This window comes from Salvelinus sp. IW2-2015, linkage group LG35, assembly GCF_002910315.2.
Source record: "Salvelinus sp. IW2-2015 linkage group LG35, ASM291031v2, whole genome shotgun sequence".
NCBI classification, from domain to species: Eukaryota; Metazoa; Chordata; class Actinopteri; order Salmoniformes; family Salmonidae; genus Salvelinus; species Salvelinus sp. IW2-2015.
Genome location: NC_036874.1, coordinates 20,387,686 through 20,412,660, shown reverse-complemented (window position 1 = coordinate 20,412,660; position 24,975 = coordinate 20,387,686). Strand labels below are relative to the sequence as shown.

At 42.8% G+C, this 24,975-nt stretch overlaps 1 protein-coding gene across 2 annotated transcripts in view; it reads right to left on the bottom strand.

Annotated features, from left to right (window-relative positions):
* phactr4b (phosphatase and actin regulator 4b) overlaps positions 1 to 24,202 on the bottom strand; it is an 82,532-nt gene extending 58,330 nt beyond the window's left edge. Inside the window, exons 1-2 of one of the 2 annotated variants that reach the window (XM_023980246.2) lie at positions 24,077 to 24,202; positions 23,741 to 23,835 (exon numbers count right to left, since the gene is read on the bottom strand). Coding sequence is in view for 1 of the 2 variants with exons in the window: in XM_023980243.2 (XP_023836011.1) it covers positions 24,077 to 24,093 (17 nt within the window). In the remaining variant the exon portion in view is untranslated. The remainder of the gene's footprint in view (positions 1 to 23,740; positions 23,836 to 24,076) is intronic. The other variant, XM_023980243.2, reaches the window with a different exon arrangement.
* Between the last annotated feature and the right edge of the window lie 773 nt (positions 24,203 to 24,975).

Below are 24,975 nucleotides of genomic sequence, written 5' to 3'. Positions count from 1 at the left end.
TTGCAATTCGTTCCAGTCGCAGCAGCAGAGAACTGGAAGGAAAGGCGTCCAAATGAGGTTTTGGCTTTAGGGATGATCAGTGAGATACACCTGCTGGAGCGCGTGTTGCGGGTGGGTGTAATCATCGTGACCAGTGAACTGAGATAAGGCGGCACTTTACCTAGCAGTCCTTGTAGATGACCTGGAGCCAGTGGGTCTGACGACGAACATGTAGCGAGGGCCAGCCGACTAGGGCATACAGGTCGCAGTGGTGGGTCGTATAAGGTGCTTTAGTAACAAAACGAATGGCACTGTGATAAACTGCATCCAGTTTGCTGAGTAGAGTATTGGAAGCTATTTTGTAGATGACATCGCCGAAGTCGAGGATCGTAGGATAGTCAGTTTTACTAGGGTAAGTTTGGCGGCGTGAGTGAAGGAGGCTTTGTTGCGGAATAGAAAGCCGATCTCTTGATTTGATTTTGGATTGGAGATGTTTGATATGAGTCTGGAAGGAGAGTTTGCAGTCTAGCCAGACACCTAGGTACTTATAGATGTCCACATATTCTAGGTCGGAACCGTCCAGGGTGGTGATGCTAGTCGGGCGTGCGGGTGCAGGCAGCGAACGGTTTGAAAAGCATGCATTTGGTTTTACTAGCGTTTAAGAGCAGTTGAGGCCACGGAAGAGTGTTGTATGGCATTGAAGCTCGTTTGGAGGTTAGATAGCACAGTGTCCAAGGAAGGGCCGGAAGTATATAGAATGGTGTCGTCTGCGTAGAGGTGGATCAGGAATCGCCCGCAGCAGAGCAACATCATTGATGTATACAGAAGAAAAAGAGTCGGCCCGAGAATTGAACCCTGTGGTACCCCCATAGAGACTGCCAGAGGACCGGACAACATGCCCTCCGATTTGACACACTGAACTCTGTCTGCAAAGTAGTTTTGTGAACCAGGCAAGGCAGTCATTAGAAAAACCGAGGCTACTGAGTCTGCCGATAAGAAATATGGTGATTGACAGAGTCGAAAGCCTTGGCCAGGTCGATGAAGACGCTGCACAGTAATGTCTTTTATCGATGGCGGTTATGATATCGTTTAGTACCTTGAGCGTGGCTGAGGTGCACCCGTGACCGGCTCGGAAACCGGATTGCACACGCGAGAAGTACGGTGGGATTCGAGATGGTCAGTGATCTGTTTGTTGACTTGGCTTTCGAAGACCTTAGATAGGCAGGGCAGGATGGATATAGGTCTGTAACAGTTTGGGTCCAGGGTGTCTCCCCTTTGAAGAGGGGGATGACCGCGGCAGCTTTCCAATCCTTGGGGATCTCAGATGATACGAAGGAGAGGTTGAACAGGCTGGTAATAGGGGGTGCGACAATGGCGGCGGACAGTTTCAGAAATAGGGGTCCAGATTGTCAAGCCCAGCTGATTTGTATGGGTCCAGGTTTCCAGCTCTTTCAGAACATCTGCTATCTGGATATGGGTAAAGGAGAAGCTGGGGAGGCTTGGGCGAGTAGCAGCGGGGGCGGGGCTGTTGGCCAAGGTTGGAGTCGCCAGGAGGAAGGCATGGCCAGCCATTGAGAAATGTTTGTTGAAGTTTGATTACGGACTATCAGTGGTGACCGTGTTACCTAGCCTCAGTGCAGTGGGCAGCTGGGAGGAGGTGCTCTTGTTTCCATGGACTTTACAGTATCCCAGAACTTTTTGGAGTTAGAGCTACAGGATGCAAATTTCTGCTTGAAAAAGCTGGCCTTGCTTTCCTGACTGACTGCGTGTATTGGTTCCTGACTTCCCTGAACAGTTGCATATCGCGGGGCTCTTCGATGCTATTGCAGTTCGCCACAGGATGTTTTTGTGCTGGTCGAGGGCAGTCAGGTCTGGAGTGAACCAGGGCTCACAAGGGACCTTGTGAAGATGCGAGGAAACAGGTACAAAAGTTTCTATATCGACATTACCTGAAAGGCCGCTCAGCAAGGAAGAAGCCACTGCTCCAAAAAACGCCATAAAAAAGCCAGACTACGGTTTGCAAATGCACATGGGGACAAAGATCGTACTTTTGGAGAAATGTCCTCTGGCTGATGAAACAAAAAATATAACTGTTTGGCCATAATGACCATTGTTATGTCTAGAAAAAGGAGGCTTGCGCAAGCCAAAGAACACCATCCCAACCGTGAAGACAGGCAGCATCATGTGTGTGGGGTGCTTGGCAGGAGGGACTGGTGCACTTCACAAAAGAGATGGCTTCATTAGGGGGGGAATGTGGATATATTAAGCAACATCAAGACATCAGTCAGGTAGTTAAAGCTTGGTCACAAAATGGTCTTCCAAATGGACAATGACCCCAAGCATACTTCCAAAGTTGTGGCAAAATGGCTTAAGGACAACAAAGTCAAGGTATTGGAGTAGCCATCCCAAAGCCCTGACCTCAAACCTTTAGAAAATTTGTGGGCAGAACTGAAAAAGCGTGTGCGAGCAAGGAGGCCTACAAACCTGACTCAGTTACACCAGCTCTGTCAGGAGGAATGGGCCAAAATTCACTCAACTTATTGTGGGAAGCTTGTGGAAAGCTACCCGAACCGTTTGACCCAAGTTAAACAATTTAAAGGCAATGCTACCAAATACTAATTGAGTCTATGTAAACTTCTGACCCACTGGGAATGTGAGGAAATAAAAAAAGGATTCTCTCTACTATTATTCTGACATTTCACATCCTTAAAATAAAGTGGTGATCCTAACTGACCTAAAACAGGGACTTTTCACAAGGATTAAATGACAGGAATTGTGGAAAAACTTAGTTTAAATGTATTTGGCTAAGGTGTATGTAAACTTCCGACTTCAACTGTATGCTGAAAGAGCTTGTGGGTGATAATTTGACATGCGGCTCCCAGTTCTATCGATTGCTGAATTTGAACTGTATTAAAATCTCCAACCATTCTAATTTGTTCATTACAATCCTTAAATTTCTGTATCGTTCCTCTCAAAAAAAGAAAATCCACATTTGGGGCATAGAGGTTGATGAGACAATAAACTAAAGTTGTCCACTGATATATCTAATATAATACATCTCTCGTGAGAATCTCATACAGTCACATGGATATTAGCTAATCTGATTACCAATAAGAATCCCTCTTTTGTTTCTTAAGCCATGATTAAAGAAATACAGTGCCTTCGGAAAGTACTGATACCCCTTGACATTTTCCATATTTTATTACGTGACACCCTTATTCTAAATGGTATTCAATAGTTTTTTCCCCTCATCAATCTACATACACACACACAAACAAACAAACACTCCATAATGAAAAAACACATTTTGCAAATTTATTTAAAAAAAATATTTAAAAAAATATATATATCACATTTACTTAAGTATTCAAACCATTTACTCAGTACTTTGTTGAAGCGCCTTTGGCAGCAATTACAGGCTTGAGTCTTCTTGAGTATAACACGGAACCCAAACCGGCTGTGCGCGTGCGCATTGTGCGCTATCGTGCATACATTTATTTTGCCTCCCCACACCAAACGCGATCATGACACGCAGGTTAAAATATCAAAACAAACTCTGAACCAATTACATTAAATTTGGGGACAGGTCGAAAAGCATTAAACATGTATGGCAATTTAGCTAGTTAGCTTGCACTTGCTAGCTAACGTTAATTTGTCCTATTTAGATAGCTTGCTGTTGCTAGCTAATTTGTCCTGGGATATAAACATTGACTTGTTATTTTACCTGAACTGCACAAGGACCTCTACTCCGACAATTAATCCACACATAAAACGGCCAACCGAATCGCTTCTAGTCATCTCTCCTCCTTCCAGGCTTTTTCATCTTTGAACTTATATGGTGATCGCATCTAAACTTTCATTGTATTACCACGACAACCGGCAACAAAGTTAATCTTTCAATCACCCACGTAGGTATTACCAGTGAGGAGATTGCACGTGGGTTCCTGCTTCTATAAACCAATGAGGAGATGGGAGAGGCAGGACTTGCAGCGCTATCTGCGTCAGAAATAGAAAGGAGTTCTATTTTAGACGCTTGTTGGCGCGCGCGAGCAAGTGTGGGTGCAATAATTGAATAACATGGATTTCTAAATGTATTTTGCGACGCTCGCGCACGCGACGTGTTCGGTCTGGTCAGCATGTTACACTACAAGCTTGGCACACCTGTATTTGGGGAGTTTTTCCATTCTTCTCTGGAGAACCTCTCAAGATCGGTCAGGTTGGATGGGGAGCGTCACAGCACAGCTATTTTCAGGTCTCTCCAGAGACGTTAAATCGAGTTCGAGTCCGGGCTCTGACTGGACATTCAGAGACTTGTCCCGAAGCCACTCCTGCGTTGTCTTGGCTGTGCGCTTAGGGTTGTTGTTCTGTTGGAAGGTGAACTTTCACCCCAGTCTGAGGTCCTGAGCACTCTCAAGCAGGTTTTCATCAAAGATCTCTCTGTACTTTGCCCTGTTAATCTTTCCCTCAATCCTGACTAATCTCCCAGTCCCTTCCGCTGAGGAGTGGCTTCCGTCTGGAAGATTGTTGCAGAGACAGTTGTCCTTCTGGAAGATTATCCCATCTCCACAGAGGAACTCTGGAGCTCTGTCAGAGTGACCATCGGGTTCTTGGTCACCTACCTGACCAAGGCCCTTCTCCCCCAATTGCTCAGTTTGGCCGGGCGGACCAGCTCTAGGAACAGTCTTGGTGGTTCCAAACTTCTTCCATTTAAGAATGATGGAGGCCACTGTGTTCTTGGGGACCTTCAATGCTGCAGACATTTTTTGGTACCCTTCCCCAGATCTGTGCCTCGCCATAATCCTGTCTGGGAGCTCTATGGACAATGCCTTCTACCTCATGGCTTGGTTTTTGCTCCGACATGCACTGTCAACTGTAGGACCTTATATAGACAGGTGTGTGCCTTCCCAAATCATGTCCAATCAATTCAATTTTACCACAGGTGGACTCCAAGTTGTAGAAGCATCTCAAGGATGATCAATGGAAACAGGATGCACCTGAGCTCAATTTTGAGTCTCATAGCAAAGGGTCTGAATACTTATGTATATAAGATACTTCTGTTATTTATTCTAAAAACCTGTTTTCACTTTGTCATTATGGGGTATTGTGTGTAGATTGATGAGGAAAAACAATTATTCAAGCCGTTTTAAAATAAGGCTATAACGTAACAAAATGTGGAAAAGGGGAAGGGCCTGAATTCTTCCCGAATGCACTGTACAACCTCCCCAATCACGGGGATCCATTTTGCTTCTTCCTTAGCTAGAGTGACAACCAAATGATGGAGATTAATGGTATATTTACTAATGGTGACATATGTAAAAATGGAGAATCAATAAATCAATGAATGCGAAAAATTGGCGGGATACAGCTAAACCATTCTTGAGAGACACCCCTATATTGTCGCCACACACCCCTCCCCTTCTTGTCAACTTTTAAATGATAATAAAGACGTTATCTTCAGACATATTTGAGATGCTTTTCACTGACAGACGCAATTTAATAATCAGCTATCCCTATTGCCACTCACAATGCCCAAATTGTGTGCTTCCCAAATAGGCACAGGCCTACGAGCTTGTACCTCCACAGCAATTTTTTTCAAGAGGCTAAGTTATGCTTTCTGATGAAGTATTTTGAATGATTTAATTTATTTCTGTATAGACAGGAGAAATAATTTTATTTTGGCAAATGTATTTCCATTTACTTCCCCATTGGACCCACCACTATGCCATTTCTCTCCTGTTCCATTGGTTTTCATATCAACTTTATTTTGTTGTCCAGAAGCCAAAAGCTACAAACCCATTCATATTAGCAACCCATCTGAGTTGTTAGCAACCCATCTTTAGGATTCACCATCTTTCAAAGTTTCTGACAGAGATTTTCATCTCCGCTATCAGGTGCGAATTGCATTGTGGCCAATATTTGAAAACGACGTTTTATTGGCTGCTTCATTACATGAGTTGCATGTTCTGTTAAAATTCATTACCATAATCTAAATGTGATTTCTGTAATTCTGAGAACCGTGTGTGGACGCCGTTATGCACACAATGCATATGTGTCAGGTACATTTCTCAAAACGGCTGGTAAATTAAAATCTTCCCGGTCATGTTGTCTGGCGCAACATTTTCCTAACAGAAACCCTGGCTGAGAGCTATTGAAGTGGCTCGTCAGAGACCTGTCTCCTCTTTGGTCTAACTGAATCATGCCCAGCTGATGGGTTAAGCATCCTGCTCTGCTTATAATGGCCCATTACCCATGGCAGTGCATTCCAAAAGGAGGTGGCGAGCACTGATACAGCGTTTTCTCTGACAGGCAAATTAACTTCAAGACCTCTCAGGCCACAAATAGTCAGCATCAGATAATGAGATACAGTTTTATGGAGCAGGTATTGGAGGTGGCTAACACAGACAGTACAGACACACAGGAACGAACCCCACTAGTACGTGGAGAAAAGATGAAATAGGGCCTCCCGAGTGACGCAGTCCGTACAGGAGCTGAAGCGATGGGACAAGACAAACTATCAATTGGGGAGAAAAGGGGCAAAAAATGAAAAGATGAAATAGGATTAAATCATGTGCACTTAAGAGGGAAATATACTGAACATGTATTGTGTCCCATGTTTCATGAGCAGAAATAAAAGATCCCAGAAATTGTCCATACGCACAAAAGCTTATTTCTAATACATCCATCTGAAAAGGTGTGGCATATCAAGAGGCTGATTAAACAGCATGATCATTACACAGGTGCACCTTGTGCTGGGGACAATAAAAATCCACTAAAATATGCAGTTGTGTCACACAACATAATTCCACAGATATCTAAAGTTTTGAGGGAGCGTGCAATTGGCATGCTGACTGCAGGAATGTCCACCAGAGCTGTTGCAAAATAATTTTATGTTAATTTCTCTACCATATACCGCATCCAACGTCGTTTTAGAGAATTTGGCAGTAGGTCCAAACAGCCTCACAACCGCAGACCACGTGTAACCATACCAGCCCAGGACCTCCACATCCGGCTTCTTCACCTACAGGATCATCTAAGACCAGCCACCCAGACAGCTGATAAAACTGTGGGTTTGCACAATCAAAGAATTTCTGCACAAACTGTCATCTGCATGCTCGTTGTCCTCAGCAGGATTTTATTTCTATTTTTTTAATATATATATATTTTTTGTACAATATATTTATTGCAATTTCTTCTTTTTTTACAATTACCAAAATATGACAGCTAATGCCCCGTTATTCCTTCCACCTACACAAAACACCATGCTACATGGGGGCACATCGTTCAAAACCCTTCCCTCCCCAACACAGGAACACCTCCCTCCCCTCTACCGGTATTAGCGTCACTGATTAACAACAAAAAAAGAAACAGAATGACCTTCACATTCCATGCTAGAAAATAAATTATTCAACACAAACAAATAATAATACATTAATGAAGAAAGTAGTAATGAGGCAGCTAAGGTAACATCTCTAGAAACTGCTGAAAGTCCCCCCAGACATGAGTAAATTCAAAGGGTTTATTACATAAATTGTATGTAATTCTTTCAGATGGAATATAGGAAGATAGTTCTTTTAGCCACATCTGCTTGCTTGGCGGAATGTCACTCTTCCATATAATAGCTGTGCATTTATTGTCTGCAATGACTGCCAATTTAATGAATCTGGTTTTGCTACAAATATTAACTGGTAGAACAGAATAATCTCCAAGAAGAATAAGGGAAGGATCTAGTGGTACCGTTATATTAGTGACCTGTGATAAGATCAGAATAATGTCTTTCCAATAATTGCTTAGTTCAGGGCAGGACAAAAACATATGCATAAGTTTGCCCACTTCCGTTTTACACCTTGGACACAATTGTGAATTGATCTTATACAGTTTCTCTCTAAAGCAGACCCTATGTAAAATATTGAATTTCATCAACTTGTGCCATATGTTAAATGAAAGACGCTGAGCATCTAAAAAGAGCTTTCCCCATTTCTCATCCTCAAAAATGAGACCAAGGTCATCATGCCACTTCATGCAAGCTTTCAGATGTTCACCATTCCCCAACAGAGCTTGAAGCCTAGAGTACATGTAGGAAATGAAACCTTTTACCCCTTTCCTTTCCAGCCACAGTTTATCAGTTAACCTCCTGTGGCTGAAGGGGCAGTATTGAGTAGCTTGGATGAAAGGTGCACAGATGTGCCCAAAGTAAACAGCCTGCTCCTCAGTCACAGTTGCTAATATATGCATATTATTATTAGTATTGGATAGAAAACACTCTGAAGTTTCTAAAACTGTTTGAATTATGTCTGAGTATAACAGAACTCATATCGCAGGCAAAAACCATATTCCAAACAGGAAGTGGAAATTCTGAGGCTGGTCGAGTTTCAACCAAGATCTCATTGAAATCACAGCGAGATATGAATGAGTATTCACTTCCTACGGCTTCCACTAGATGTCAACAGTCTGTAGAACTTTGTCTGATGACTCTACTGTGAAGGGGGCCGAATGAGAGGATAATTAGTCACCACTGCCATGAGGTGACCATTCTTTGACCATGCGCGTTCACATGAGAGGGAGCTCCGTTCCATCGCTCATCTGAAGTCAATGTAATTCTCCGGTTGGAACGTTATTCAAGATTTATGTTAACAACATTCTAAAGATTGATTCAATACATCGTTTGACATGTTTCTACTGACTCTTACGGAACTTTTGGACATTTCGTCAGGTTTTAGTGAGCGCTTTGTGACTTTGTTTACCAAATGCGCTAACCAAAGTAGCTAATTGGACATAAATAACGGACATTATCGAACAAATCAAGCATTTATTGTGGACCTGGGATTCCTGGAGTGCATTCTGATGAAGATCATCAAAGGTAAGGGATATTTATCATGTAATTTCTGGTTTCTGTTGACTCCAACATGGCGGCAAATTTGACTATTGTTCTGAGCTCCGTCTCAGATTATTGCATGGTTTGCTTTTTCCGTAAAGTTTTTTTGAAATCTGACACAGCGGTTGCATTAAGGAGAGGTGTATCTATAATTCCATGTCTGTAACTTGTATTATCATCTACATTTATGATGAGTATTTCTGTTGAAACGATGTGGCTATGCAAAATCACTGGATGTTTTTGGAACTAGTGAATGTAACGCGCCAATGTACACTCAAGATTTTTTGATATAAATATGAACTTTATCAAACAAAACATACATGTATTGTGTAACATGAAGTCCTATGAGTGTCATCTGATGAAGATCAAAGGTTAGTGATTAATTTTATCTCTATTTGTGCTTTTGTGACTGCTATCTTTCGCTGGAAAAATGGCTGTGCTTATTGTGGTTTGGTGTGACCTAACATAATCGTTTGTAGTGCTTTCGCTGAAAAGCATATTTGAAATTGGACACTTTGGTGGGATTAACAACAAGATTACCTTTAAATGGTATAAGACACATGTATGTTGAGGAATTTTAATTATGAGATTTCTGTTGTTTTGAATTTGGCGCCCTGCACTTTCACTGGTTGTTGTCATATCATCCTGTTACCGGGATTGCAGCCATAAGAAGTTAAGCTAGATGTACCTGATATGCATCGCATCGCTCTAATTAGGGTAATTCTAAATTATATGCATATGGAATAGAAGTACATTGACTGTTCCTTGTAGCATGAAACTATTGTTAGTCAAGTTACAAAATACAATTTGATTACAACAATAATGACCGGACTATTTAGCCCCACTTGAGCAAGTCTCAACAACAACAAAAAAACCTCGGGTGCGTTCATAGTCACCAACAGAGCCTACCCGCACCACCAAATGTCAACCAATCGGCATTCCCAATGCGCCCTGAAACCTGTGCCGCGCGGCGACAAAAGTGATGACAACAAACGCACCCCAGCAGGTCAGGAAAAAAGACATAAATCTCTGATATATAAATGAAAACCTTTACCAGACGATAACTATCATCTCTCAAATATAAAATAGGGCCAAGTAGTTAAACAATCACCATCCTCCCGAGTTCACCTTCCCCCCAAAATATTATACACTGCTCAAAAAAATAAAGGGAACACTAAAATAACACATCCTAGATCTGAATGAATGAAATATTCTTATTAAATACTTTTTTCTTTACATAGTTGAATGTGCTGACAACAAAATCACACAAAAATTATCAATGGAAATCAATTTATCAACCCATGGAGGTCTGGATTTGGAGTCACACTCAAAATTAAAGTGGAAAACCACACTACAGGCTGATCCAACTTTGATGTAATGTCCTTAAAACAAGTCAAAATGAGGCTCAGTAGTGTGTGTGGCCTCCACGTGCCTGTATGACCTCCCTACAACGCCTGGGCATGCTCCTGATGAGGTGGCGGATGGTCTCCTGAGGGATCTCCTCCCAGACCTGGACTAAATTATTAGATTATAGTTAAATTACAGAAATGGTTTGACAGTTTAACACCCTGCAAACATACACTGTATCACATTTTATATTCCTTGTGTCACTATTTTATTATATTTTTACTAAAAAAAAAATAACTGTACACCAGTTGTATTTGGCTCATGTGACAGAACATTTTATTTGACATAATGATACACCATGCATCCAACACCTCTGCACTATCCTGTTTTAAGTAGTCTCTGTAAGACAGGACTACATTGGCAAAACGGGCAGCAGTGTTTTGCTACTGTATTACCACAGAGTTAGTAGATGCTTTGGTATTACTGCATGCTGACTGTCCAGCATTAAGACAACCACAAAGAACTCCTTTCAACATAGCCTAACTACAACCCCAACAACACAGGCACCTACCTCACAGAGACTGCTCTGCTCAAACACAAACAATGTGCCAATGTCCTCTAATTTAACATAAACTTGAAAACATCAAATCCCCTTTGGTTTAGGGAAGAAAATGACGACAATTTAAATATTCATACAGTGGCAAGAAAATGTAAGTGAATCCTTTGGAATTATCTGGATTTCTGCATAAATTGGTCATGAAATTTGATCTGATCTTCATCTTCACAACAATAGACAAACACAGTGTGCTTTAAACTAATAACACAAATTATTGTATTTTTGTCTATACTGAATACATAATTCATTCACAGTGTAGGTTGGAAAAAGTATGTGAACCCCTAGGTTAATGACTTCCCCAAAAGCTAATTGGCGTCAGCTAACCTGTTCAATCAATGAGATGAGATCGGAGATGTTGGTTAGAGCTGCCCTGCCCTATAAAAAACTCACAAAAATTGCATTGCCTGATGTGAAACATGCCTTGAACAAAAGAGATTTCAGCAGACCTACGATTAAGAATTGTTGACTTGCATAAACCTGGAAAGGGTTACAAAAGTATCTCTAAAAACATTGGATGTTCATCAGTCCACGGAAAGACAAAATGTCTATAAATGGAGAAAGTTCAGCACTGCTGCTACTCTCCCTAGGAGTGGCCGTCCTCCAAAGATGACTGCAAGAGCACAGCGCAGAATGTTCAATGAGGTTAAGAAGAATCCTAGACTGTCAGCTAAAGACTTACAGAAATCTCTGGAACTTGCTAACATCTCTGTTGACGAGTCTACGATACGTAAAACACTAAAGAAGAAAGATGGCGCTGGAGCAGAACTTGCCCCAACCGATTGTGTTTTTTAAATTTGTTTTGGCTACCGTCTCTTATGACCGAAAATAACTTCTAMACATCAGGACTGCGATTACTAGCCACGGACTAAAATAATCATTTTTCTTCTTTCACGACTCTGACGAGCCCGAGGCGGAGGATATACGGCTCCCTCGGGAACAGGTCCCGACCCCGTGAAGAGGAGGCAGAGAAAGAGATGCCGGAGAGCAAGCTGTACTTCTGAGAAGTCAGAGGCGATTGAATAAACCCCCACTTCACTCAATTCTGTTAGCAAACATGCAATCATTGGACAATAAAATGGAAGACTTACTGGAAAGATTAAACTACCAACGGGACATTAAAAACGAACAGTTTATGCTTCACGGAGTCGTTGCTGAACGGCTGAATGGCTGGTTATACGATGTTCCGGCAGGATAGAACAGCGGCATCTGGTAAGACAAGGGGCGGCGGTCTAAGTATTTTTTGTAAACAACAGCTGGTGCAAAATATCTAAGGAATTATCGAGCTATTGCCTGCCTGAAGTAGTTTTTCATGATAAGCTGTAGAAAACACTGTATTTTTCGTAGCTGTCTACATACAACCAAAGACAAAAGATGATGGCACTAAGATAGCATTGAATGAGCTGTTTTCCGCCATAAGCAAACAAGAAAACACTCAACCAGAGTAGGCACTCCTAGTAGCCGGGGACTTTAATGCAGGGAAACTTAAATCCGTTTTACCAAATTTCTATCAGCATGTTAAATGTGCAACCAGAGGGAAACTCTGGACCACCTATACTCCACACACAGAGATGCATACAAAGCTCTCCCTCGCCCTCCATTTGGCAAATCTGACCATAATTCCATCCTCCTGATTCCTGCTTACAAGCAAAAACTAAAGCAGGAAGCAACAGTGACTCGGTCAATAAAAAGTGGTTAGATGAAGCAGATGCTAAGCTACAGGACTGTTTTGCTAGCACCGACTGGAATATGTTCCAAGATTCCTCCAATGGCATTGAGGAGTACACCACATCTGTCATTGGCTTCATCAATAAGTGCATCGATGACGTCGTTCCTACAGTGACCGTATGTACATACCCCACCAGACGCCATGGATTACAGGCAGCATCCGCACTGAGCTAAAGGCCAGAGCTGCCGCATTCAAGGAGCAGGACTCTAACCCGGAAGCTTATAAGAAATCCCACTATGCCCTCCGACGAACCATCAAACAGGCAAAGCATCAATACAGGACTAAGATCGAGTCGTACTACACCGGCTCCGACGCTCGTCGGATGTGACCCATTACAGACTAAAAAGGGAAGCACAGCAGAGAGCTGCCCAGTGACACAAGCCTACCGGACGAGCTAAACTACTACTGTGTGATCACACTCTCTGCAGCCGATGTGAGTAAGATCTTTAGACAGGTCAACATTCACAAGGCCGCAGGGCCAGACGGATTACCTGGACTTGTACTGCGAGCATGCGCTGACCAACTAACAAGTGTCTACACTGACATTTTCAAACTCTTCATGTCCGAGTCTGTAAAACCAACATGTTTTAAGCAGACCACCATAGTCCCCAAGATCACTAAGGTAACCTGCCTAAATGACTAACGACCCGTAGCACTCATCTGTAGCCATGAAGAGCTTTGAAAGGCTGGTCATGGCTCACATCAACACCATCATCCCAGAAACCCTAGACCCACTCCAATTTGCATACCGCCCCAACAGATCCACAGATGTTGCAGTCTATTGCACTCCACACTACCCTTTCCCACCTGGACAAAAAGGAACACCTATGTGAGAATGCTATTCATTGACTACAGATCAGCGTTCAACACTATAGTGCACTCAAAGCTCATCAATAAGCTAAGGTCCCTGGGACTAAACACCTCCCTCTGCAATTGGATCCTGGACTTCCTGTCGGGGAGCCCCCAGGTGGTAAGGGTAGGTAACAATACATCCGCCACACTGATCCTGAACACAGGGGCCCCTCAGGGGTGCATGTTCAGACCCCTCCTCTACTCCCTGTTCACTCATGACTGCATGGCCAGGCAAGACTCCAACATCATCATTAAATCTGCAGATGACACAACAGTGGTAGGCCTGATCACTGACAACAACGAGACGGCCTATAGGGAGGAGGTTAGAGACCTGGCTGTGTGGTGCCAGGACAACAATCTCTCCCTCAACGTGATCAAGACAAAGGAGATGATTGTGGACTACAGGAAAAAGAGCACACCCCCATTCTCATCAACGGGGCTACAGTGGAGCAGGTTGAGAGCTTCAAGTTCCTTGGTGTCTACATCAACAAACTAACATGATCCAAGCACACCATGAAAGTCGTGAAGCGGGCACGACAAAGCCTATTCCCCCTCAGCAGACTGAAAAGATTTGGCATGGCTCCTCAGACCCTCAAAAGGTTCTACAGCTGCACCATCGAGAGCATCCTGACTGGTTGCATCACTGCCTTGTATAGCAACTGCTCGGCCTCTGACCTCAAGGCATTAAGTGTAGTGTGAACAGACCAGTACATCACTGGGGCCAAGCTTCCTGCCATCCAGGACCTACATACCAGGCAGTGTCAGAGGAAGGACCTAAAAATTGTCAAAGACTCCAGCCACCCTAGTCATAGACTAGCTCTAATACCACACGAAAAAAGGTACCGGAGCGCCAAGTCTAGGTCCAAGAGTCTTCTAAACAGCTTCTACCCCCAAGCCATAAGACTCCTGAACATCTAGTCAAATGGCCACCCAGACTATTTGCATTGCCCTCCACACCACTGCCACTCTCTGTTGTCATCTATGCAGTCACTTTAACTCTACCTACATGTACAGTCGTGGCCAAAAGTTGAATGACACAAATATAAATTTTCACATAGTCTGCTGCCTCAATTTGTATGATGGCAATTTGCATATACTCCAGAATGTTGTGAAGAGTGATCAGATGAATTGCAAAGTCCCTCTTTGCCATGCAAATGAACTGAATCCTCCCAAAACATTTCCACTGCATTTCAGCCCTGCCACAAAAGGACCAGCTGACATCATGTCAGTGATTCTCTCGTTAACACAGGTGTGAGTGTTGACGAGGACAAGGCTGGAGATCACTCTGTCATGCTGATTGAGTTCGAATAACAGACTGGAAGCGTCAAGGAGGGTGGTGCTTGGAAAAATTGTCCTTCCTCTGTCATCCATGATTCCCTGCAAGGAAACACATGCCGTCATCATTGCTTAGCACAAAAAGGGCTTCACAGGCAAGGATATTGCTGCCAGTAAGATTGCACTTAAATCAACCATTTATCGGATCATCAAGAACTTCAAGGAGAGCGGTTCAATTGTTGTGAAGAAGGCTTCAGGGCGCCCAAAAAAGTCCAGCAAGCGCCAGGACCGTCTCCTAAAGTTGATTCAGCTGCGGGATCAGGGCACCACCAGTACAGAGCTTGCTCAGGAATGGCAGCAGGCAGGTGTGAGTGCATCTGCACGCACAGTGAGGCAAAAACTTCTGGGAGGATGGCCTGGTGTCAAAAAAGGGCAGCAAAAGAAGCCACTTCTCTCCAGGAAAAATCAGGGACAGACTGATAATTCTGCAAAGGTGGATTGGACTGCTGAGGACTGGGGTAAAGTCATTTTCTCTGATGAATCCCCTTTCCGATTGTTTGGGGCATCCGGAAAAAAGCTTGTCCGGGGAAGACAAGGTGAGCGCTAGCATCAGTCCTGTGTCATGCCAACAGTAAAGCATCCTGAGACCATTCATGTGTGGGGTTGCTTCTCAGCCTAGGGAGTGGGCTCACTCACAATTTTGCCTAAGAACACAGCCATGAATAAGGAATGGTACCAACACATCCTCCGAGAGCAACTTCTCCCAACCATCCAGGAACAGTTTGGTGACGGACAATGCCTTTTCCAGCATGATGGAGCACCTTGCCATAAGGCAAAAGTGATAACTCAGCGGCTCGGGGAAGAAAATATAGATATTTTGGGTCCATGGCCAGGTAACTCCCCAGACCTTAATCCCATTGAGAACTTGTGGTCAATCCTCAAGAGGCGGGTGGACAAATAAAAACCTACAAATTCTGACAATTTCCAATCATTGATTATGCAAGAATGGGCTGCCATCAGTCAGGACGTAGCCCAGAAGTTAATTGACAGCATGCCAGGGCGGAATGCAGAGGACTTGAAAAAGAAGGGTCAACACTGCAAATATTGACTCTTTGCATCAACTTCATGTAATGGTCAATAAAAGCCTTTGACACGTATGAAATGCTTGTAATTATACTTCAGTAGTCCATAGTAACATCTGACAAAAATATCTAAAGACACTGAAGCAGCAAACTTTGTGGAAATTAATATTTGGGTCATTCTCAAAACTTTTGGCCACAAGTGTACATACTACCTGAACTAACCGGTGCCCCCGAACATTGACTCTGTACCGGCACCCCCCTGTATATATTGTTATTTTTTACTGCTAATCTTTAATTACTTGCTACTTTTATCTCTTATTCTTATCCGTATTTTTTTAAACTGCACTGTTGGTTAGGGGCTCGTAAGTAAGCATTTCACTGTAAGGTCTACACCTGTGGTATTCGGTGCATGTGACTAATACAATTTGATTTGTGTTCATGGGAGGACACCACGGAAGAAGCCACTGCTGGCGAAAAAAAAACATTGCTGCACATCTGAAGTTCACAAAAGAGAACCTGGAGTTTCCACAGCGCAACTGGCAAAATATTCTGTGGACAGATTAAACTAAAGTTGAGTTGTTTGGAAGGGAGAAAAAAAGGCACAGCACACCAACATCAAAACCTCATCCCAACTGTAAAGTATGGTTGAGGGGGAATTATGGTTTGGGGCTACTTTGCTGCCTCAGGGCCCGGACAGCTTGCTATCATCAACGGAAAAATGAATTCCCAAGTTTATCAAGACATTTTGCAGGAGAAAGTTAGGGGACAAAGATCYTACTTGGGAGAAATGTCCTCTGGTCTGATGAAACAAAAATAGAACTGTTTAGCCATAATGACCAACGTTATGGAGGAAAAAGGGGGAGGCTTACAAGCTGAAAATCACCATCCCAACCGTGAAGCACGGGGGTGGCAGCATCATGTTGTGGGGGTGCTTTGCTGCAGGAGGGACTGGTGCACTTCACAAAATAGATGGCATCATGAGGGGGGGGAAATTATGTGGATATGTTGAAGCAACATCTCAAGACATCAGTCAGGAAGTTAAAGCCTGGTCGCAAATGGGTCTTCCAAATGGACAATGACCACAAGCATTCTTCCAAAGTTGTGGCAAAATGGCTTAAGGACAACAAAGTCAAGGTATTGGAGTGGCCATAACAAAGCCCTGACCTCAATCCCATAGAAAATGTGTGAGCAGAACAGAAAAGGCGTGTGCGAGCAAGGAGGCCTACAAACCTGACTCAGTTACACCAGCTCTGTCAGGAAGAATGGGCCAAAATAAAGCTGAAATAAATCATTCTCTCTACTATTATTCTGACATTTCACATTCTTAAAACAAAGTGGCGATCCTAACTGATCTAAGACAGGGAATCTTAACTAGGATTAAATGTCAGGAAATGTTGAAATACTGAGTGTATTTGGCTAAGGTGTATGAAAACTTCCGACTTCAACTGTAGATTATAAATCTAATCTAATATAAATCTAATCTGATAAATCTAAAATATCGCAGAGTGGAGTAATAGTATATGGAATCAGTGATCATTTTATTACATTTTGCACAAGGAGGATTCTTAAAGATATATTTAAGTGTCACAAAACCGTTAGAATCAGAGGCCTCAAAAAATACTGTGTTGAAAAGTTTAGGGAGGAAGTGGGTAAAATTGACTGGTCACCTGTGCTAGATAGTGTAGGGGTAGACATTGCCTGGGAAGTCTTTAAATGTAGATTCCTTGATGTGGTGAATGTGATGGCTCCCATTGGACGGGTCAGGGTAAAACAGACATCTAGCCCTTGGTTTAATCATGAGATTCTAGAATCTATCCAAGCAAGTAATAAGTCTTAATTTTTTTTTAAGAACTCTTACTCTTAAGAGCAGCATGATTTTGTCCTATATAAACATTACAGAAATTAAGGAAAGAGCAGGATGGATAAAGCTAAGAGGGGTTACACTTTGCTGAGAAAATAATTGAGAACAAAAATGACCCTAAAAAGCTTTGGAAATCATTTAAGGAACTAGGCTGTAGTAGTACTACCAAAACCAAACTAAACAGTATTGGACTGAACATCAGGGGGGAGACGGTATATGAAAAAGCAGAGGTTGCCAATGAATTCAACTATTCTTTTTCCTTCTGTTGCCAGAAAGCTGGTCAGCAAGCTGCCTACCAGTTCTGGTTTGTATGGAAGCAACCAAGTCAAGAAGTATTATGTAGTTAGGGGTTCAGCCAAACTCTTTTGCAAAGGTAGCAACAACCAAAATAGTCAGTATGCTGGCAGAGCTTAAATGCTCCAAAGCAACAGGCCTGGATAATATTCCTGCAAGGTTTCTTATAGATTCTGCTGAGCAAATTGGCCCTTGTATTACGCATATCGTTAATCTCTCTCTTGAACAATGTACCTTTCCCAGGGACATGAAACAAGCTAAAGTTATACCTCTGTATAAGAAGGGGATAAAGTCTGACCCTGGGAATTATAGGCCTGTATCTATCCTCTCTATAACATCAAAGATCTTGGAGAGAGTTGTACATGAGCAAATGTATGAATATGTTAACAAACAGGGTCTAATGTATGGTTTTCAGGCGGGTTTTAGAAAAACATACTCCACTGATTCATGTCTACTTTATTTGATTGACTTCATCAGGAAAGAGATTGATGAGGGAACTCTGTGTGGAATGGTACTGCTTGACCTACAGGCCTTTGATACAGTTAACCACTGTCTCCTAATCTCCAAACTGGAGGCACTGGGGTTAAGCAGTATCCCTCTAGGCTGGGTAAAGTCCTATTTATCAGGAAGGGAGCAAGTAGTAGAGGTTAATGGTTCACTGTCTCAGGCAAAACCAATGAGTTGTGGCGTTCCGCAGGGGAGCGTACTTGGGCCTCTGCTGTTTTTATTGTATATTAACGATATGAAAGATCCTTGTTCTTGCAGTCTTTTTCTTTATGCGGATGACTCTACACTTCTGGTGTCTCACAAAATTAAAACTATGTTGGAGAACATACTTAGCACAGAGCTTACCAAAATTAGCAAATTGCTTGGAGATAATAAGCTATCTCTGCACTTAGGGAAAACTGAAGCAATTATTTTTGGATCCAGACCTAAATTGTGTAGGTCGTCTGAAATCAGAGTGGAGTTAGAGGGTGAGGTGCTGACTACTAAAACCTCTATTAGCTACTTAAGATGTATCCTTGATGAAAGCTTGGGAGGTGTGAGCATGGCCAATAAAGTGCTAGGGAAGGTTAATGCCAGGACTAAGTTTTTGGCTAGAAAGTCCAAGCTGCTTTATAAGAACTCCATGAAAGTGCTAGCTACTGCCCTCATTCAATGCCATTTTGACTATGCTAGTACTTCCTGGTTTGAGGGCTTATCTAAACTTATGAAGGGGAAGCTCCAGATATCCCAGAATAAGCTGACCAGGGTAGTATTGAAGGTGAGTCCACGTACTCACATAGGCAGGAGCTGCTTTCAGGAACTAAACTGGCTACCTGTTGAGGCTAGGGTGTCCCAGATTAGACTAGGTTTGGTTTACAGGAGTATTTATGGTCCTGCGCCCAGATATCTAAGTGATTACTTTCCTCGTGTTAGGGATGCACACAATCACAGCACCAGATCAGGTGTTGCTGATGTGTACTTATACAGGTTCAGGAGTAATGCTGGGAAAGGTACTTTCTTGTATACTGGAGCCTCAGAATGGATTGAGTTGCCTCTGCCCATAAAAACAACATCCTCTCAGGGCAGCTTTAAAAATAAAGTAAAAATACGTTTGATGTATTCTGTGCCCATATGACGTAACTGGAATGATGAGATAGATCTCCCGGGTGGCGCAGTGGTCTAGGGCACTGCATCGCAGTGCTAGCTGCGCCACCAGAGTCTCTGGGTTCGCGCCCAGGCTGGGCTGGGTTCGCGCCCAGGCTCTGTCGCAGCCGGCCGCAACCAGGAGATCCGTGGGGCGACGCACAATTGGCATAGCGTCGTCCGGGTTAGGAAGGGTTTGGCCGGTAGGGAGGGTTTGGCCGGTAGGGATATCCTTGTCTCAGTATGTAAAAAAAAATGTAATAAAATGTATGCACTCTACTGTAAGTCGCTCTGGATAAGAGCGTCTGCTAAATGACTAAAATGTAAAATGTAAATGTAGATGTTCTTCCTCTCTGTTTTTGTTTTATTATTTCACTGCCATACTGGGTTCGATCTTGTCTAGCCATCTTGTCTCAAGAGGACCACAATGGAAATAAGTCCCAGACTTTATTGTGTGTTATCCTTGATGATTTTATTAATGTGCATGTAAGGCTTTTTCAAGTTTTATATGTGCTTGTTTTTTTTAAATGGTCGAATTAATAAACTAAATTAAGACACTGCGGAGATGGCGCGAGATATGTCTCAGAAAACCTACCTCATTCAGTCATTCTCTATTAAGGTATCTTTACTTTTACTCAAGTATGACAATTGGGTACTTTTCCCACAACTGGTTAGGCACTACAGCTTAGGCTTACGCACGCATACCAAATAGCTAGCCTAAAATAACTAAACAAAAACCTCAATGTAGCCTATAGATATAAATTGCACAAGAATAATACATTCATGGATTTAAGGTATTGTTCTTTTTAGTCAACCCACCCGCTCTTTATCCACACAATATTTCATGACCCTAAACCCGTCTGCCCCACGGATAAAACCGCGGATTGAATCAACCCGCACATCACTAATGTCAGTTTACTTAACTAGCAGTCGTTCAATCTTCTCAGTGTAACAGTTGGGCTAAGGGGACAATTCGGAGTACAACGCATTTCTCATCCCTGGATTGAGGTACTTTTTCAGAGACATATCTTGTGCCAGCTCCACAGTGTTTTAATTTACACAGGAAGCCTGTCCGACTCTACCCCGTTCACAGACGCTAACTGCTTTAGCGCCTATTAAAAGATAGTATCTTTTGACCAGGGGAGTATATTTAAACAACAACAGAGTTACACATGGAATAAACCAGCGTACAGTCAATAACACAATAGGGGGGAAAAAGTCTATATACAGTGCGTGCAAATGGCGTGAGGTGGTAAGGCAAAAAATAGGCCATAGTAGCGAAGTAATTACAATTTAGCAAAATTAACACTGGAGTGATAGATGAGCAGATGGTGATGTGCAAGTAGAAAAACTGGTGTGCAAAAGAGCAGAAAAGTAAATTAAAAACAATATGGGGATGAGGTGGGCTATTTACAGATGGGCTATGTACAGCTGCAGCGATCGGTAAGCTTCAACCGACCTTCAACCGATCGCTGCCTGCACCTGCCCGCCTGTCCAACATCACTACTCTGGACGGCTCTGACTTAGAATATGTGGACAACTACAAATACCTAGGTGTCTGGTTAGACTGTAAACTCTCCTTCCAGACTCACATCAAACATCTCCAATCCAAAGTTAAATCTAGAATTGGCTTCCTATTCCGCAACAAAGCATCCTTCACTCATGCTGCCAAACATACCCTTGTAAAACTGACCATCCTACCAATCCTCGACTTCGGTGATGTCATTTACAAAATAGCCTCCAAAACCCTACTCAATAAATTGGATGCAGTCTATCACAGTGCCATCCGTTTTGTCACCAAAGCCCCATATACTACCCACCACTGCGACCTGTACACTCTCGTTGGCTGGCCCTCGCTTCATACTCGTCGCCAAACCCACTGGCTCCAGGTCATCTACAAGACCCTGCTAGGTAAAGTCCCCCCTTATCTCAGCTCGCTGGTCACCATAGCAGCACCTACCTGTAGCACGCGCTCCAGCAGGTATATCTCTCTGGTCACCCCCAAAACCAATTCTTCCTTTGGCCGCCTCTCCTTCCAGTTCTCTGCTGCCAATGACTGGAACGAACTACAAAATTCTCTGAAACTGGAAACACTTATCTCCCTCACTAGCTTTAAGCACCAGCTGTCAGAGCAGCTCATAGATTACTGCACCTGTACATAGCCCATCTATAATTTAGCCCAAACAACTACCTCTTTACCTACTGTATTTATTTATTTATTTTGCTCCTTTGCACCCCATTATTTCTATCTCTACTTTACACTTTCTTCCACTGCAAACCAACCATTCCAGTGTTTATTTTTTATTTTTTACTTGCTATATTGTATTTACTTCACCACCATGGCCTTTTTATATTTTTATTTATTTATATATTTTGTTTGCCTTCACCTCCCTTATCTCACCTCACTTGCTAACATTGTATATAGACTTATTTTTCACTGTATTATTGACTGTATGTTTGTTTTACTCCATGTGTAACTATGTGTTGTTGTATGTGTCGAACTGCTTTGCTTTATCTTGGCCAGGTCGCAATTGTAAATGAGAACGTGTTCTCAATTTGCCTACCTGGTTAAATAAAGGTGAAAAAATAAATAAAAAGCTGCTCAGATAGCTGATGTTTAAAGTTAGTGAGGGAGATATGAGTCTCCAGCTTCAGCGATGTTTGCAATTCGTTCCAGTCATTGGCAGCAGAGAACGGGAAGGCGTCCAAAGGAGGTGTTGGCTTTGGGGATGACCAGTGAGATATAACTGCTGGAGCGCGTGCGTCGGGTGGGTGTTGTTATCGTGACCAGTGAGCTGAGATAAGGCGGAACTTTACCTAGCATAGACTTATAGATGACCTGGAGCCAGTGGGCCTGGCGACGAATATGTAGCGAGGGCCAGCCGACTAGAGCATACAGGTCGCAGTGGTGGGTGGAATAAGAGGCTTTGGTAACAAAATAGATGGCAATGTGATAGACTGCATCCAATTTGCTGAGTAGAGTATTGGAAGCTATTTTGTAGATGACGTCGCCAAATTCGAGGATCGGTAGGATAGTCAGTTTTACGAGGGTATGTTTGGCAGCATGAGTGAAGGAGGATTTGTTGCAAAATAGGAAGACAATTCTAGATTTAGTTTTGGATTGGAGATGTTTAATAGGAATCTGGAAGGATTGTTTACAGTCTAGCCAGACACCTGGCTAGACTGTTTACAGTCTAGCCAGACACCTGTAGTTGGTGAACCAGGCGAGGCAGTCATTTGAGAAACCAAGGCTGTTGAGTCTGCCGATAACAATACGATGATTGACAGAGTCGAAAGCCTTGGCCAGGTCGATGAAGACGGCTGCACAGTACTGTCTTTTATCGATGGTTGATATATCGTTTAGTACCTTGAGCGTGGCTGAGGTGCACCCGTGACCAGCTCGAAAACCGGATTGCACAGCGGAGAAGGTACGGTGGGATTCGAAATGGTCAGTGATCTGTTTACTAACTTGGCTTTCGAAGACTTTAGGAAGGCAGGGTAGGATGGATATAGGTCTATAACAGTTTGGGTCTAGAGTGTCACCCCCTTTGAAGAGGGGGATGACCGCGGCAGCTTTCCAATCGTTGGGCAAGTAGATGCGGGTGGTGCAGAGCTGTTGGCCGGGGTTGGGGTAGCCAGGAGGAAAGCATGGCCAGCCGTAGAGAAATGCTTATTGAAATTCTCGATTATCGTGGATTTATCGGTGGTGACAGTGTTACCTAGCCTCAGTGCAGTGGGCAGCTGGGAGGAGGTGCTCTTATTCTCCATGGACTTTGCAGTGTCCCAAAACCTTTTGGAGTTAGAGCTACAGGATGCAAATTTCTGTTTGAAAAAGCTAGCCTTTGCTTTCCTGATTGACTACGTATGTTGGCATAGCCTATTCCTAGACTCAGTTTAGCCTATTGTGCATATCAAAGAAAGCCGCAGCAACATTTCTAACTGTTACTAATGGCTGAACAGTGGGCAAATGATGGACCTTCAGGAAACCAACCGCATAGATAACTATAGCGGCTGTTTTCAAACTAATTAAGTAGCCTACAAGTTCTGGTTAGCCTACTTAGCAACTGGCTATTTCGTCAACTGTAGCCTATCATTCTTGCCAAAAAAACGAATTGAATAGACAACGCAGTTGTAAATCAACCCACAGGGATGAAGAATAGTCACCATATATCAACAACAAAAAATCAAACAGCAGCCTGTAGCTTACCTCTTTGTAGGAGAAAGAGGCTTGCTAATTGCCACCCATCACCGCTCCATCCCACTGATAACATCTAGAGAGCGTCATCACGCGCATCCATTGTGCTTGAACGCCAACAGAGCATCAATGGAGATCAAGCCAAGATGGAAAATACATAATCACTGATTTAACTGGTAAAAACAAAATAAATACTCATAAAAAATGTCATTTGGAAAAAAGTTATTACAAATCTATATTTTCAACGGCAATGGAATTGTCTCTTAGTGATTGCCAAGTTAAAACCACGTTCATTGTGTTTTGCTGGGAATTATTCCATCTCTGTTTATATAGCATGTTACTACATACCTTCTCCCCTGACTCATGAATTGCCCTCCTCTTGTTTGGAAATCGGTTATAGTCGATTTAATATAGCTAGGCTACTCAGCCATTTCCTCACCAAACACTTTTTCCCAGGCCCCCATCGAAACTTTTTTTTACCGGAATGACCGGAAACAACCTGGAGGGCATTTCGGTAGTAGTAGTTCTTGTGTAAAACCGCAGCCAAGAGCATCTCAGTAGCCTACTATGTGTGGTAGTCGCAAATCGAATCTGCCTTGGATTAAAAAGACATCAATACCCAGCAAGCATTGTAAGGAAAATGGTCCAAGCGCACTGTTTTAACTGTTTTCGTAATCTGAAATCATTGATGTTCCTAAATGAAATAACGGATTACAGTTGACTGTTACAATACAGTATTCTTTGTTTCAATGTGAGCGATGTTGAATTCAATATTTTCATATTTTTATCATCACTAAAGACCATAATAATATGCTGGTAACTGGTCTCACAAGCTTTCAGAGCAACTTGAGCACACATGGAGCATGGACAACTCTAAAGATAAATGTGTTTTAAGAGCATTTGATGAGTCAAGATTGAAATATTTTTTTAGCAAAAGACAAAGCTCTTGATGTACTGCACTCTTATGGGGGGGCTAACTAGAACCATAAGATGTTCTACAACTGTCCCTGTAGGAGAACACGTTTTTGGTTCCAGGTAGAAACCTTTTTGGGCTGGGTAGAGCCCTTTTTGGTATCAGGTAGAACCTTTTCACCAATATGAACTAAACATGTTCTACCTTGAACCAAAAAAGGGGTCTCCTACAGGGACAACTGCAGAACCTGCTTTGAACCCTTTTTCTAAGAGTGTGCAGGTGTAGGCATAAGTCTTACTTCATGTCAAACAATTGTATTCTTGTTTCATATGTA